We start from the raw sequence: 16,239 nt of genomic DNA, 5'->3' as shown, positions 1-16,239 counted from the left end.
CAGGAGTTTGAGACCAGCCTGACCAACATGGAGAAACCCCATGTCTACTAAAAATATAAAATTAGTCGGGTGTGGTGTTGTATGCCTGTAATCCCAGCTACTCAGGAGGCTGAAGCTGGAGAATCGCTTGAACCCAGGAGCTGGAGGTTGTGGTGAGCCAAGATCGCACCATTGCACTCCAGTGTAGGCAACAAAAGCGAAACTCCATCTCAAAAACAAAAACAAAAAACAAAAAAAAAACCCAAGCCCAGCTTGATTCCTAACCAGATTGACCAAACCCCATGCAGACGGTCTAACAGAACACACTTGCCCATTTCCGAGCATTAATATGATTTACCTCATTCTCTTCTGTTATATAAGCAATGACTTGGCCGGGCACGGTGGCTCACGCCTGTAATCCCAGCACGTTGGGAGGCCAAAGCAGGCAGATCACTTGAAGCCAAGAGTTCAAGACCAGCCTGGCCAACATGGTGAAACCCCATCTCTACTTAAAGTACAAAAATTAGCCAGGTGTAGTGGTGCAGGCCTGTCGTCCCAGCTACTCAAACCCAGATGTTTGAACTAATGGACAGAGACTTTAACATGTTGTTGGGGCTCAGAAAATGATACCCCAAATTAAGGCTCTGAAGCAGCCTCAGAAGCAAAAGTTTCTCTCTGACCTTCTGCCTTCCTGTCTCTGGCCCTTCATTCTTCCCCAAGCCTAGCCACAGACACTGAATCCCTTTTCCTCAAGGTGGGTCATAGAGAGAACCCCCTTTCCCCAAAGCCAGCCATAAAATGTAAAATACTACTCTAGGCTGGGCGCAGCGGCTCACGCCTGTAATCCCAGCACTTTGGGAGGCAGAGGCAGGTGGATCACAAAGTCAGGAGTTCGAGACCAGCCTGACCAACATGATGAAACCCTGTCTCTACTAAAAATACAAAAATTAGCCAGGCATGGTGGTGCGTGCCTGTAATCCCCACTATTCAGGAGGCTGAGGCAGGAGAATTGCTTGAACTTGGGAGGCGGAGGTTGCAGTGAGCTGAGATCGCACCATTGCACTCCAGCCTGGGCGACAGAGCAAGACTCTGTCTCAAAAAAAAAAAAAAAAAAAAAAAGACTACTCTAACTTCCACCTTGCTTTTCTGTGTAAAAACTGGCTCTGAAGAAATTATCTGAGCTACTTTGTTTTAGATTGTAGGTCATAAGACCCCCATTCCAAAGAGGGTCCTGTCCATACCCAGAAGGAAGGAATGCTGGGAGAGAGGCCAAAAATCTAGACAGGCCTCACTGGGTTTCCCCACTCAGTCTATTAGCACTAAATCAGTACCCTTTTTGTCCAATCCTATTTCTACATAGCTGTCCATACTTTGTTGAACCTAAGCATATAAATGGACAATTTCCCATTTGGGTCTTCATTCTGAAGGCTCCTGTGTCAGGTAAAACTATGATCAAATAAATTTGTATGTCTTTTCTCCTATTAATCTGCCTTTTGCTAGTTAATTTTCAGTGAATCTTAAGAGGGCAAAGGGGAACTTTTCTGTTGGCCCCTACAATGTTAAAAAATCTGGTGGAAAATATGGAGCCAGGTGCCATGGCTCACACTTGTAATCCCAGCACTTTGGGAGGCCAAGGCTGGAGAATCACTTGAGCCCAGGAGTTCCGAGACCTGCTTGGGCAACATGGTGAGACCCTGTCTCTACAAAAAAGTTAAAAATTAGCTGGGCACCGTGGCCTGCTTCTATAGTCACAGCTACTTGGGAGGCTAAGGCTGGAGGATCCCTTGAACCCAAGAATTCCAGGTAACAGTGAGCTATGATCATGCCTGGGTGACAAAGTGAGACCCCCATCTCGAAAAAAAGAGAAGGAAAATATGGATTATATATATTGTGAAAGGAAATTAAATCTTGGGACCCCAAACTCATTAAGCCAAAGGGAAAAGTCGAGCTGGGAACTGGGTCACACAAACCTGCCTCCTGCTTTTGGTTCCTAAATAAGATGGCTATAAGATGAAAAGCTACATGCCTCCCCCATATGTTGCCCAGTAATTCAGACCCTTCCATTAAACCAGCAAACCTTTTTCATTTACAATCTCATTGGACATGTTTGGTGTTCCAGTGCTATGATCACTTAGCTTCAATCTTTGTACCACAGATAGGTATCGAAGATGTTATATGGCATATAGAGGCCGTAACGAATTACACCCAAAGGCCCTAAATGGTAGCTGCATGAGTACCTCTTTGCTAAGCAATGAAGTCATGCTTATGAGGAAAGCTGTGTTGCAAAACTATGTGGCTTTAGATATACTCACGGCAGCACAAGGGGAACCTGTGCCACCATAAAAACTGAATGTTGTGTGTATATTCCAGATGAATCAAAGAACATAACCTGACTTATGACCAGTATGAAAACCCAGATAATCAACTGTCAGATCCAAAACCCTCACTAATCCATTGCTTGAGTGGTTGGTTTGGATCCTGGGGAATTTAGTGGCAGAAGCTATTGCTTATAATAGAAGGAATAATTTATGTTCTGTCCTGTTTCTGCTTACAATGTTGTTATAGTACGTGTTTGCAAATAAGTCAATATGCAACCGAAAGGGCTAAGGTAATGATTGCCCAGAGAATTGCTTTAATTGAGGAGGCGGTAATGTAATAAAGCTTGGCCCAGCTTCCAGGTTTGCTTTCCTTTTGTGGCTATAAATCTGGCCTAGTCCCTATATATATTTTTTCATCTCTTTTCTTTTTTCTTTTCTAGGAAAGTAAAATTCCTCACTAGGAATTTCCTTGTGGGCAAAATATGGGGGAGGCATGTAGCTTTCCATCTTGTAGCCATCTTATTTAGGAACCAAAAGCGGGAGGCAGGTTTGTGTGACCCACTTCCCAGCTTGACTTTTCCCTTTGGCTTAATGAGTCTGGGGTCCCAAGATTTAATTTCCTTTCACATTTCCCCCTTTTTTTCTTTAACATCTTTTGGAGAAAGCATTTTAAAAGGAATATGTGTTCCTGGCCTCAGTTCACTTTTTCCTCCTTTTTTGAGCTGGTTTCTTGTTGCTAGGATGGTTTATTCCAGGAAATTCAGGTCTCACGTTGCTAGGAAGGCTCATTCCTAGGAAGTTATGTTCCATGTTGCTAGGAAGGCTCATTCCTAGAAGTCATGTCCCACAAAGATTAAAAAAAAAATTGGGGGAGGAAAGAGGGAAAAAGGAAGGAAAGGAGATTCTGAGGGCTCCAGACTTAAAGGAGAAAGGGGTCCTATCTCTTTTCTCTTAATGTTAAATGTTATTTTGTTTGTGGAATGTTCACTCTATAATATATATGTTGATTAAGTATACCATTATGCATGATTTGCAATATTGATTGACCTGTGGAGTGCCTTGAGCCTGTGTGTCCAAGACTCTGAGTGCTGAGTGAGTGGGAAGTACTAAGGAGAATTGCTTTCTTGGAAACTCCATGTAGTTTGTGGCTTTTGTGATGGAAATAGCATCAGTAAAAGTCTGGCATTGTGGAAAAACACAAATGTATGTGGACTCTGTTATTTCTGACCTTGCACTCCTCACAAGACACGTGAAATTGGAGTCACAGATGTAGAAACCAGGCAGAAGACAGTCTGAAGAGATGATACTTGAGAATTTTCCAAATATAACAAAAGACAACAAATCACAGATCCAAGAAGCTCAGATAAACCCAAGGACTTTCTTATAAAGGAAAAGATATAGTTACCATATGATCAAATAATCTCACTCTAAGGTATTCACACAAGCAAAATGAAAACCAATGTCCATACAACGATCTGTATGTGAATGTTTATAATGGTTTTATTTATATTCACTAAAATCTGGGAACAACCCAAATATCCAGCAACTGGCAAGTGAATTGTATGATATATCCATACAATGGAATTCTACTCAGTAATACAAAGGAAGAAATTATTGATACATGTAATAATATGGATGAATCTCAACTACAAAATACTAAGTGAAAAAAAATCAGATCCAAAAGGATATATAGGATTCCACTTATGTGACATTCTGGAAAAGGCAAAACTAGGGACAGAACACAAATTAGTGATTGCCATGGTTTGAGTATGGGATAAGTGAACTAACTACAGAAACAAGGGAACTTTGGGGATGACAGACAATTCCATATTCGACTGTAAGTGAATGTATGTACAAAATTCAAAACTAAAAAGGATAAAACTTTATGAAAATTATACTTTAAATCAACCTTTTTTTAATGAGGTGATTTAAATAAATGTGTTAGGTAGCTTGATGACACGATAAGTATGAAAGTGGTACCAGAATGGCTTGAAACTCATAAAATATTGGCGGAGTGGTTATGAGTTATTCCAAAAATCAAATAATGCATATGTTGATTCGTAAGACCCTTGTCATTTCAGAAGCTGGAAATGAAACAGTATTAATGAATTTGTGGCTTCACCACTTTTCAGCTCCACAACCAGGAGCTATATCAGGAGAGATTAGGTTAATCTCTCTAAACCTGTTTTCTTTTCTATAAAAGAGGGATCATCATACTTGCCTACAGGGTAGAGTTACCAGATAAAATACAGGACGATTGGTTAAGTGATGTGAATTTCAGGTCAACCACGAATCCTACTTTAGGACAAGTAGGTACCATATATATTTATAATTAAAAAGCAATTCGCGGTTAATCTGAAATACAACTTTAGACGTTCTGTAATTCGTGCGTGCTTGTGTGTGCATGTGTGTGTGTGAGTGAGAGAGAGAGAGAGACAGAATCAGAATCTGGCAGCCCTACAGAGAGGTTATGAGAATAAATAAGACACTGACTGGAACCGCAAGACGTTCGCCCAGAGTTTGGCATAATAAGCGCCTCAGTGGTAGCGAACGCTATTTTAACCCCAGCCTCTGATGCATTACGTCTTCCTTTATTCTTTCGCCCAATTTTTAAATGAATCAACTGTACGTGTGGCCCTTCATTCCAAGCAGGCAAAAACTCGAAGGAAGCACCCAGGTGCATTACACCAGGACCCCAATTGTTAAGCTTAGAAATTCCAAGAGCGGGCGACGTCATGACGCAAAGGCCCCGCCCCGGAAGAAGCTCTAGACGCGTAAATAAGACGCCGACCGGCGCGGCGCTAGCCTCGGGGCTTGACGGGATTGTGGCGGTCCTCTCTCCCAATTCGGAAGCTACAGCTACCTCCGGACGCTCTCAAGATGGCGACCTCTCTGGGTTCCAACACCTACAACAGGCAGAACTGGGAGGATGCGGTGAGTGTGCCTGCCGGAGGAGGATGGAAGGAGGAGGCGAAGCCGCGCACCTTGCAAGCTGGCAGGGCAGGGCCTGCGGCGCGGCCGAAGGAATTCCGGGGAGGAGCCAGCGCGGCGGCCTAGCTTGGCCGGAGCAGGAGGGCGGAGGGCGATCATCCTGCGGGCTTGAAGGGAGGGGGCTTAGCCAGGGTCCCGGGACCAGCACCCTTTCCATCCCTGCCCCCTCCAGCCTATTAGAGCTGGTTTTCTTTTCTCCCGCCGCCTGCCGGAAGTGCAGACAGCGCCCCCTCCCGCGATCGGGTCGTGATGGACTTCGGGTTCCTGCCGTGCCTAGTTCCCCACCCTCGCTTCCCGCCCCCTCGCCACCCCAAGTGTCACTGAGGTGTCAGGGTCTTCGGAGGGTGGTCCTCAACCAGATTTCCCATTTTCACCAGGACTTCCCCATTCTGTGCCAGACATGTCTTGGAGAAAACCCATATATCCGAATGGTGAGTGATCGCGTGTGAAACGAGTTATTCATGTCCTGTCGATGTTGTGGTACTTGCACACTGTGAAGTGTTTCTCTTAGACAAGCAGAAAAAATGATGCTCTTTTACTAACGCGAAGTGCTGGACGACTTGCAAAGAACTGTCATGTGTATTCTCTTACTTACGAATCCGGTAACACTCCTGTAATGTAGGGGTAATAACGATAGCTAGTATTTGTTGAGCATTTACCTAGGAAATAGGTCTGTTGACCAGAAGGTGAGAACGTTTGTGTCTTTTCATACAATAGTAAGGAATGGAGCTGGGATTTAAGTTCAGATATTCTGGCTCTAGGAATGTCAGCATGATAGGAGAACCAGAACTAGAAACTAGGTTTCCTGAATCCTGGTCAAATGCCTTTTGGCCAGTGTACTTTATCTCTTTAAAGTAAGCATTCCCCCTTTGTTACAAACTAGGGTAAAATTAGAACCAGTTAACAATAATTAGGTTAGGGCTGTATTATTGTGTAGTCGTAGAGGTGTTGATATGTTAGTATGTTCACGATGTTTGAATGGTTCAAGAGGTTTGAATAGTTCTGTTTAAACAGAACATTTACTATGTCCCGGGCATTGGCACAGGACAAGTCTAGAGTAGCTACCTTTTGACTAAACTTTGTAAAGTGGGCGGGCCACAGCTGTATCCTCTCTGATTTAGGGATTGTGGAAAGCATTAGGAATGTTAGTTCTTGGGAGTGAACTTAGGAGCCAAAAATGAACCTAAGAGTTGTGGCTGTGGAAAGACACTCACTTACCTAGCATTAGATGCATATACTCTATTTTTTTTTTTTCTGTAGAGACAGCATCTCGCTATGTTGCCCAGGCTAGTCTGGAACTCCTGGGCTCAAGCAGTCCTTCCACCTTGGCCTCTCAAAGTGTTGGGATTACAGGCGTGAGCCACTGCCACCCAGCCCAGATCCATATACTCTTGAGATGTTATCGCTTATAATATGTTGTTATAGTATGTTCCCTACCCTCTTCCCAAAAAAGGTTGGGTTTTGGTTTTTGTTGTTGTTGCTGTTTTTCTCTCTCTAGGATGCCAGGGATTTCCAGACACATTTCTTGGGTTATGTTTAAGGAAAGAGTAGACATCTGGCTTTTTTCTTTCTGTAACTCCAGTTCTTTTCTATTTTTTTTCTATTATAGACCAAAGAAAAGTATGGGAAGGAATGCAAAGTAAGTATGTCTGTTAAAGAGTAATGATTTCTGTTTCATTTTTCTTTTCTCTACCAAATTAGCCTTCAGCTTACTAAGTTCTGAGGTCTTCCAGTAAAAATCAGTGCTATACAACTTTTTATGTATTACTGATATATTCATTGGCTGGCAACTGTTTATGTGGGAGGTAAGAAAATGAACCGTCTAATGTAGAGATTCTTATGGTGTCAGTGGATGGGCACTGGAGGACTTTGTATACCAGGTGGTGTATGACTGTCCACACGAGCATTTTAGCTGAGGAGGAAGGTCATTCTTGTCAGAAGATTCTCAAAAAATTACATGACACTCCCCACTCCCCCTAAAAAAGATTAAGGTTCAGATTATTATTGGTGCTTAGCTCTAGGATGGGAAGAACTTTGACCCTTTGGCTATTTCATTTCTGTACTCTGAATTCTTGCTGGAGAAGGATGCTGAAAATTGTATTGAAACATCAAATCAACTAGATGATTGCTAAGGTCTCTTCTAAATCCTACATTCAGGGATCCTTTTTTGAATGCCCCGTTGTTATCAGATCTCCAGATTGCCCAGATCAGGACCATTGACATTCTATGGCTCTTGCTTTGTGTTCCAGATCTGTGCCAGGCCATTCACAGTGTTTCGCTGGTGCCCTGGAGTCCGCATGCGTTTCAAGAAGACTGAAGTGTGCCAAACCTGCAGTAAATTGAAGAATGTCTGTCAGACCTGCCTCTTAGACCTAGAGTATGGTATGTTTGACCTGTGCAATAAATCTGAAAGTGTGCAGGTGCCTAAAACCACAAGCCGGTCTTTTGTCTCCCACTTCGCACCCTAACTCTGGTTCTGATTTCACTTTGGAATGTCTGCCGTGGTCTGCTTTTCCCAGGAAAAGAACCATAATTAGGCCACTCTAGAGTCCTGAACAATAGTAGGAACTTAAGGAAAAGTTGGGAATTAATCAAAAGTGGCCTAAACCTTCATCTCTGTAGCCCAAGTGAGGTAAAAGGCGTTGATCCTATGATAGATAATTTATTTGCCTTAGGCTTCTTTCTTGATCCAGAGCTTTTTTCCACCATCCCAATCAGAAGCTCACAGGGTAATTGTGCTTTATTTTATTTAATTTTTTTGAGTTAGGGTCTCACTCTGACACCCAGGCTGGAGTACAGTGGTGTGATCACAGCTCACTGCAACTTCGAACTCCTGGGCTCAAGGGATCCTCTTGCCTCTGCCTCCTGGTATACCACCACAGCCAGTGCACGTGTGTGTGTGTGTCACTATTTTGCCCAGGCTGGTTTTGAACTTCTGGCCTCAAGCAGTCCTCCCACCTTGGCCTCCCAGAGCCACTATAGGCAGCCTAATTGTGCTTTAGACTTTTGTTTCAATTGTGTTGTTACAACTGATATATTGCTACTGTTTCAGAGTAACTGCTTTTGGGAGTAATTTTTTTTTTAACCGTAGGTGACTGTTTTTCAGAAAGATAATTTTTCAACAAGAGTTTTTACTATTAAAGGGAAAAATATATGAGTTTATGTATGTTAAGTTCATTAGAGTTACTCTTCTAGTCAGAGTCCTGGCCACATTTTATGTAATATTATTTATATGTTTGTTAAGGAGGCGTCTGGTCCTGGAGTACAGTGACCCTTAGATGACTGTGACTATCCAGAGGATCTGTAAGACTAACCTAGAAAGAAACCACTTTTACATTTACTTTAAGTAAATCATGTTGTAATAAAAACTAGGAGCTAATTTACAGGTTGAATATGACTATGGGCACAGTTTGTTCATCTAAAAATTTTCTTTTATAATTTTTTTGTTTTTTGTTTTTGAGACAGGGTGTCACTCTGTTGCCCAGGCTGGAGTGCAGTGGCATGGTCATGGCTCACTGCAGCCTTAACCTTTCCAAGCTCAGGTGATCCACCTCAGCCTCCTGAGTAGCTAGGACTACAGGTGCATACCACCACACCCAGCTAATTTTTGTATTTTTTGTAGAAAAGGGGTTTCACCATGTTGACCAGGCTGGTCTCGAACTCCTGGACTCAAGCTATCTGTCAGCTCCAGCCTTGCAAAGTGCTAGGATTACAGGCATGAGCCACCACACCCAGCCTAAAAGATTTTCTAAAACATTGATTTCATCAGATTTCCTGACAGTTCAGGAATTTGGACAATTTCTTAGCATGCTGTGTAGCAGAAGTAACCTGATGGTGCTAAAGAGTTTGAATAAAAACATAGTAAAGTCTCTGGTACTAAATAGGAAAGAGGAGAAGGGAAAGATGATGTATTCTGTGTGCGTGGTTAGTATGGATATGTTTTAAAATACATCTGAGGTCTTTTTCCTCTTTTTTTGTACCAGGCCTGCCCATCCAGGTTCGTGACGCAGGATTGTCTTTTAAAGATGACATGCCAAAGTCAGATGTCAACAAAGAGTACTATACACAGAATATGGAGAGAGAGGTATGCTGCCACTTTTTGGATAAAAATCCTAATGAATTGACCCAGTCTGTATAATTTATCTTTTGAATTTGTCATCCCCACTTAGATTTCTAACTCTGATGGAACACGGCCAGTTGGCATGCTGGGGAAAGCCACATCTACCAGTGACATGCTGCTCAAACTGGCCCGGACCACACCCTACTACAAAAGGAATCGACCCCACATTTGCTCCTTCTGGGTGAAAGGAGAGTGTAAGAGAGGAGAGGAATGTCCATACAGGCAAGAGCCGAGCCTCATTTTCAGTATTTGCTTTCAGATGATTTCTCATCTAAGAAATGGGAGGTCCTAGCTTGAACTGTTTCTGCTTTAAAATCTAGAGGTCATACAACTAATGTGGTATATCTCATGTCTTAGAACTATGAAATTTAGAAGAGCATGAATAAATTGTAGTTTTTACTTACAGTTGAGCCTTGGAAACTAAATTGCTATGCCATACAATATAGATGCTGACCCTAAACATTTCTGCCTGAGAAGTAAATCTTCACTGCCATGGTTTAAATGAGTTGACTCTCAATGTATAGTTGAAGTCAAAGTAAGGTCAGACTTCTAAAAGGTGTGTATGTTTTGGTTAAGACTGCCAAGCATCTGGATTAGGAGTTCTTAATTTGGGATTGGTTAACCCCACCCCCTAAAAAATAATGTATGTGCTTTCTCCGGGGCGAGGTCCATAGCTTTAATCAGATTCTCAGTGGAATACAGCACCCCAAATGTGTTAAGAATCATTGACCTAGAGAGGGGTAATCATGTGTCCCTTTCTGGGGGGCAGGAGGGGGTGGATCATGTCAAGAGTATTTATTTATAAGGAAAGTTTGGCATCCTAGATGGCCTAATGGCTTTTAGGAGGCTAGGAATTCCTTCTGTGATACAGTAAATCTCTTGGTATTAGGTCTATTTTGGTAATTATATTTTGGTAGAAACCATAGTTTCTAGTTCAAAAGGCACTTCAGAATATGTATCTAGGACTTTAATATGTAGCTACTCTTGGAAGATACCATTTTTTCACCTTTGTTTCACCTTTATGCCTTGTTTTTTTCTTGAATCATAGACATGAGAAGCCTACAGATCCAGATGACCCCCTTGCTGATCAGAATATTAAAGATCGTTATTACGGAATCAATGATCCTGTAGCTGACAAGCTTCTAAAGCGGGCTTCAACAATGCCTCGGCTGGACCCACCAGAGGATAAAACTATCACCACACTATATGTTGGTGGTCTAGGTGATACCATTACTGAGACAGATTTAAGGTTTGTGGGTATAAGTTAGAGAGTTATTTTTGCCTTTAACTGCCCTGGAATGATTTATTTGCAAAAACTGCAAGAATGATCATTCTGTACAAAATGCATTTTTCTGTAGTGTCTCTATTGTTAGTATCATGCTGACTGGAATTTTTGTAAAATTGTCCTTTATGGTGCCACAGTAATAATGTGCTTATGTGGCTGGGCACAGTGCCTCATGCCTGTAATCTCAACACTTTGGGAGGATCTCTTGAACCGAGGAGTTTGAGACCAGCCTGAGCAACATAGTGAGACCACATCTCTACTAAGAAATCAAAAAAACTAGCCGGGTGTGGTGGCATGTGCCTGTAGTCCCAGCTATTTGGGAGGCTGAGGCAGGAGGATTGCTTGAGCTTGGGAGATCAAGGATGCAGTGAGCTGTGATTGCACCACTGCACTCCAGCCTAAGCAACAGAGTGAGACCCTGTCTCAGAACCAAAGCACAAAGAGTGCTTATCCATCCTGGCATATGGTAATAATGACATAGGATTCTATTTGACCTAACAGCCGAGTTTTAAGGGATGGCACGCATCCAAGTATGATGAATTATCTAGAGGAGGGAGAGCTTTGCGATGATAAAACTCTTATGGTTTAAATTGTTGGCTTTTTAAAGAGACTGGCGTTTGATAAATTTGTGTTATTTTTGGCTTGTATTATGCTTGGCTAGATGAGACATCTGGGCAGATAGTAATGGAAATTACCTCTTCCAAAGAGATAAAGTGGAGAAGAAACTCCTGTAAGTTTATAACCTGCCCTTGGTAGCCTGTCTCCATTAAACCCTATCTAAGTGAGCTAGACAACCCCCAGGGGTTGGCAGACTTTCGCTATAAGAGGCTGGATGGTGAATATTTTAGGCATTGTGGGCCACATGCAGTCTCTGTCACGTATTCTTGTTTTAAACTTTCTTGGCTCATGGGCCTTGAGAGCTATAGTTTGCCAACCCCTTATCTAGGGTTTAGGGTCTTTAAAGAACCTATTAGAACCCCCTTTCCTCCATGGGAAAAAACCCTGAGATGTTTGAGAACCTTTATTTACTCATTATTTTTCTTTCCTTCTCTCAATCAGCAGCACCCACAGTAGGACAAGATATGGGGCGGAGACCTGCGGGTAGTTAGGCAGATAACCTTGGGGCCCACCTGCCTAGTGGTGTGTCAGTGAAAGTTAATCCATTTTCAGTCTCCTGGGAACATCTTTTTTAACTCCCACTTTCATTTTTCTCTGCCTGTTTCCCTTCAGAAATCATTTCTACCAGTTCGGAGAGATCCGGACGATCACTGTTGTGCAGAGACAGCAGTGTGCTTTCATCCAGTTTGCCACACGGCAGGCTGCAGAAGTGGCTGCTGAGAAGTCCTTTAATAAGTTGATTGTAAATGGCCGCAGACTGAATGTGAAATGGGGAAGGTGAGAATTAAACTATTTTTAAGTGACATTTTGCTTAGATTTTTAAGAAACTATTTCATTTTCTGGAGACTAGTAGGCTTTTGGTTAACAGGCTTAAATGAACAGGATCTTTAAAGAGATCTTTCAAAGATCACTCTCTATGTGATACTTGATTCCTGTGGATGTTGGGAGAACCCTGCTTTGGAAATGTATTCAGGGGGTTGGTGTATAATCTACTCCTTTGAAGGTTCATGTTTTTGTGACTAGCTATTATAGGCCAAGTATAATGCCAGGCCATGAAAGGTGAATTTTAGGGTTTATAAATGAATTAGACCTAGATTCTGCCCTTAGAGGCTGATTGTCCAGTGGAGAAGATAAAACAGGGAAGAATCGCTATTTTAAGTTTAAAAGTGATGATTGCATAAGAGAGACACAGGTGAAAGACCCAGTTCAAAGGAGGAACATGTCTCCAACTTGGAACCAGGGAAGAGATGGCTAATAGCAGCATCTGCCTTTGTGGAGCACTCCCTATGTGGTAAGCACTGTGCTAAACACGTATGTGTTGCCTTTTCTGGTCCTTATGATAGTTCTAGCAGGTTTTGAACCCAGGTCTTTTCTGGTGTCAAAACCTTTGCTCTTGTTCACTGTGCACAGTGGCATTTATGGGAAAAGAGTGTGTGCTGAGGAGGAGGCAGAGTGAAGGAACTCCATTGGACTGGGGAATGTAAGAAGCAGAGGTGTGAGATAAGGTGGGCCAGAGTGCCGACTGTATGCATGTGTGTTTCCCAGATCCCAAGCAGCCAGAGGAAAAGAAAAAGAGAAAGATGGAACTACAGACTCTGGGATCAAACTAGAACCTGTTCCAGGATTGCCAGGAGGTGAGTGCAGACTCCCTGCTGACTCCAGAAGCTCTGTCTGCCCTGATGTTCCTATTTTGGAAGATGGGACCCAGGTCTGGTTCATGTCGCCGCTCTACTCTCCCAGTCGGACCTCTGAAAATGTAAAGGTGGTAGAAACAGTGTTGCACAATTGTTCTCCCCTCTATGTGTTGACTATTTTCTCTCCTCCAGCTCTTCCTCCTCCTCCTGCGGCAGAAGAAGAAGCCTCTGCCAACTACTTCAACTTGCCCCCAAGTGGTCCTCCAGCTGTGGTGAACATTGCTCTGCCACCGCCCCCTGGCATTGCTCCACCCCCACCCCCAGGTAACTTCCATCTTCCTTCTTAGCCCAGAGAAATCCTTGTGAAAGTTCTGTCTCATAAACCTCACCATCATGTTCAACACATCCAAATCCTGTGAGTTTGCTCTGTAGAAGTCTACAAGTAAAGTTGATCTGTTGGGATTTCTGATATTTTTCTTTCTCCTGCTCTGCCGAGGAGAAGAAAGGGGCCGGTTTTCTAAAGATCCGCGTATATGTGTCAGCAGAGTAAGATTATTAGATTACAAAGATCTATCAACAATTTGTTCCCTTTTCTAAACTAAATGCTAATGGATGCCCTAGAGCACTATTGCCCAGTGTGGGCTGTGAGCGGGTGTCGTTTTACAAAGTGTTTATCACCTGTCTGCCACAAGATCAGGAGCTTGTGCCAAAATGTAATCAGTGAACCCCTTCCTTCATTGAGAAAGTCTTGTTACCAAAAAAACTGTCAGATGAACTAAACTGTGCCTGGTCGTATAATTTACATTTTGACTCAAGCTCTTTGTCTTGAGTGGCCAGAAATAGGTGGAGGACTGGCACTTTGTATAGCACTGCTGTAGACAGTGTTAACAGTGGAAGGAAATCACAGGTAGCCAGTTCTCCTGTGGCAGAGAGCCCATACTCTGAAGAGAATCTGGTTTCTGAGCACCCTCCATTCTGGTGTCAAGCATTGAGGTTAATGATGACACAGTCTTTGCCATCAGCCTGATTTCTTTCTTATCTCCCAAATCCTGACTGAATCCTGTCTGGTAGGATTTGGCATGTTGGATACATAGCAGAGACTCAGATGACATACTAGGCGATACCTTGAGTGCTGTGGAGTTTTTTGGACTGTGGGGGAAAGGTTTCTAAAACCAAGGAAATAACAAGTGGAAGTAAGTTTGTGAACTGACATTTGCTTAAGCCCCGTGTCAACCTTGATTTATGTGTAGGTGGTTTTAACCTACAAGATTGAGAGGTTTGAAAGGTTATCAAGGAAACTACCAGCCTAACACATTTGTTCTCTCGTATCTGCAGGTTTTGGGCCACACATGTTCCACCCAATGGGACCACCCCCTCCTTTCATGCGGGCTCCAGGACCAATCCACTATCCTTCTCAGGACCCTCAGAGGATGGGAGCTCATGCTGGAAAACACAGCAGCCCCTAGCACCTTGTCACCACTCTGGGGCTCTGTGGAAGAAAGGGCACTTAAAACTCCCAGTAAATCTTGGAATAAATATATTTTTCCTTCCCTTGTAGTTTCCATGGTAGCTGAATGTGCTCAGATGTGGGCAGTCAGAGACTGACAGCCATGCTTTCCTATACTTGTTCAAAGGATCGATGGACCGTAAATAAGCTGCCATTAACACATCTGGTTACTGCTATAACACGACTAATAAAACCTAACGCCTGTTCCCCTTACCCGTGTGGGGGACAAGCAGATGAGTGAATTGGAATGTCCAGCAGAGTTACCATCCCAATTATATGTTCATTTTGTATATTTTTTGGTCGGGGGAAAAATTGACCTGCAGTAAACCTTTGACCATTTTTATGTCCATTGGATATTTTCCTTTTTATCATCTTAAAAAAAAGATAACTAGTACTAATCATTGTAGTGGCCTAAGTGTGATTTAACTCTTCTGAAGTCACACCCTCAGAAAGATGAGTAGAAACCAGCACCAGCACAGCCCAGATCTTTTCTTTCCTCTCCTTTTCCTCATTTATTCCTAAAGGAATCTGACCATTTTACGTCTCTACGCCCCAAAAAAAGACAAAAATAAAAATTCCTTTTTATTCCTGTCAACTGGATGGAAACACAAATTTCATGGAGCTGTGTACCATTGAAGAAACCTGGTGTCTGGCATGAAATTACTGTAAAGAACTTCCTGCAAAACATGTTCTTTAACAAACTGAAATGAAAAGCATTGGAGCGTTTGAATGAAAGATGTGACCTCCTGCTGGGACTCTGATGGTCTTCAGCATTCACCTTCATGTGTCTTCAGTGTCTCATTGTCATCCCTGCTTCTGTTTGGTCTTAGAGTGTTTGGATATAACTGAATTGTAGATGGTAAAGGAAATTTGATGTGTTTTTTGTTTTTAAATAATTAAAACGGGTCAATTTTTCAAATGGTGTCATGGGTTTATTTCTAGATTCCTCTTTATCCTTTGGTAGCTGAACTCGAGGTCAGTGGAAGTTATTTAATAGAAATGAGTTATATATTGTAAATTTTTTAAATGTTGCTTTAGACTTTTGATTATATCCATTCCGTGATGATTTACTTATTATTTTTTTTTAACCTCAGCCTATTCTTAGGTTGATTCCCTGATGATTTAAAAGGCTCAGACCTCTTTAGTACTTATTTCAAAGGGTGATTGTGAGGTTGAAATAAGATAGTGCACAGAAACACTTAGCACAGAGCCTGGTGTAGTTGATAAAGGGTAACTTTAAGAAGTCACCTAGCTGGGTGCATGCCGATAGTGCCAGCTACTTAAGAGGCTGAGGTGGGAGGATTGCTTGAGGGCAGCAGTTCAAAGCCAGCCTGGGCAACATGGTGAGATCCTGTCTCTAAAAAATAAACTTTAATAGGTCATCCTTAGGCAAGTCATTTTAAAAGGAAACATTTATTATAAATCCATTTTTCCTGAAGCCAATTTTTTTCTTTTTTTTTTTTTGAGATGGAGTCTCGCTCTGTCACTAGGCTGGAGTGCAGTGGCGCAACCTCGGCTCACTGCCACCTCTGCCTCCTGGCTTCAAGCAATTCTCGTGCCTCAGCCTCCTGAGTAGCTGGGATTACAGGCATGCACCACCACATCTAGCTAATTTTTATATTTTTAGTAGAGATGGGGTTTCACCATGTTGGCCAGGCTGGTCTTGATCTCCTGACCTCATGATCCGCCCACCTTGGCCTCCCAAAGTGCTGGGATTACAGGAGTGAGCCACTGCGCCCGGCCATTTCCTGAAGCAAATTTTATGCTACTTTTATCTAAAATGTTTA

General features: G+C 42.6%; 1 protein-coding gene across 1 annotated transcript; it reads left to right on the top strand.

Annotated features, from left to right (window-relative positions):
• The first annotated feature begins 4,813 nt into the window (after positions 1-4,813).
• Positions 4,814-15,371, top strand: RBM22 (RNA binding motif protein 22). The gene is made up of 11 exons (XM_004042834.3): positions 4,814-5,231; positions 5,666-5,719; positions 6,898-6,927; positions 7,538-7,670; positions 9,272-9,372; positions 9,458-9,630; positions 10,457-10,657; positions 11,924-12,088; positions 12,857-12,945; positions 13,138-13,269; positions 14,281-15,371. Exons 1-11 carry the CDS (start codon positions 5,178-5,180, stop codon positions 14,409-14,411), a joined length of 1,263 nt encoding a protein of 420 aa, XP_004042882.1. The 5' UTR covers positions 4,814-5,177; the 3' UTR covers positions 14,412-15,371.
• Positions 15,372-16,239: the final 868 nt, after the last annotated feature.

The sequence above is a fragment of the Gorilla gorilla genome, chromosome 4, assembly GCF_029281585.2.
Source record: "Gorilla gorilla gorilla isolate KB3781 chromosome 4, NHGRI_mGorGor1-v2.1_pri, whole genome shotgun sequence".
In the NCBI taxonomy this organism is placed as follows: Eukaryota; Metazoa; Chordata; class Mammalia; order Primates; family Hominidae; genus Gorilla; species Gorilla gorilla.
The sequence above is the reverse complement of the archived record's forward strand: the minus strand, read 5'-3'. Positions and strand labels throughout refer to the sequence as shown.

Coding starts and splice junctions, on each gene's coding strand:
- RBM22 (XM_004042834.3), top strand. CDS start 5,178: ATGGCGACCTCTCTGGGTTCCAACACCTACAACAGGCAGAACTGGGAG. Junction 6,928..7,537: donor AGTATGGGAAGGAATGCAAA/GTAAGTATGTCT, acceptor TTTGTGTTCCAG/ATCTGTGCCAGGCCATTCAC. Junction 13,270..14,280: donor TGCTCCACCCCCACCCCCAG/GTAACTTCCATC, acceptor TCGTATCTGCAG/GTTTTGGGCCACACATGTTC.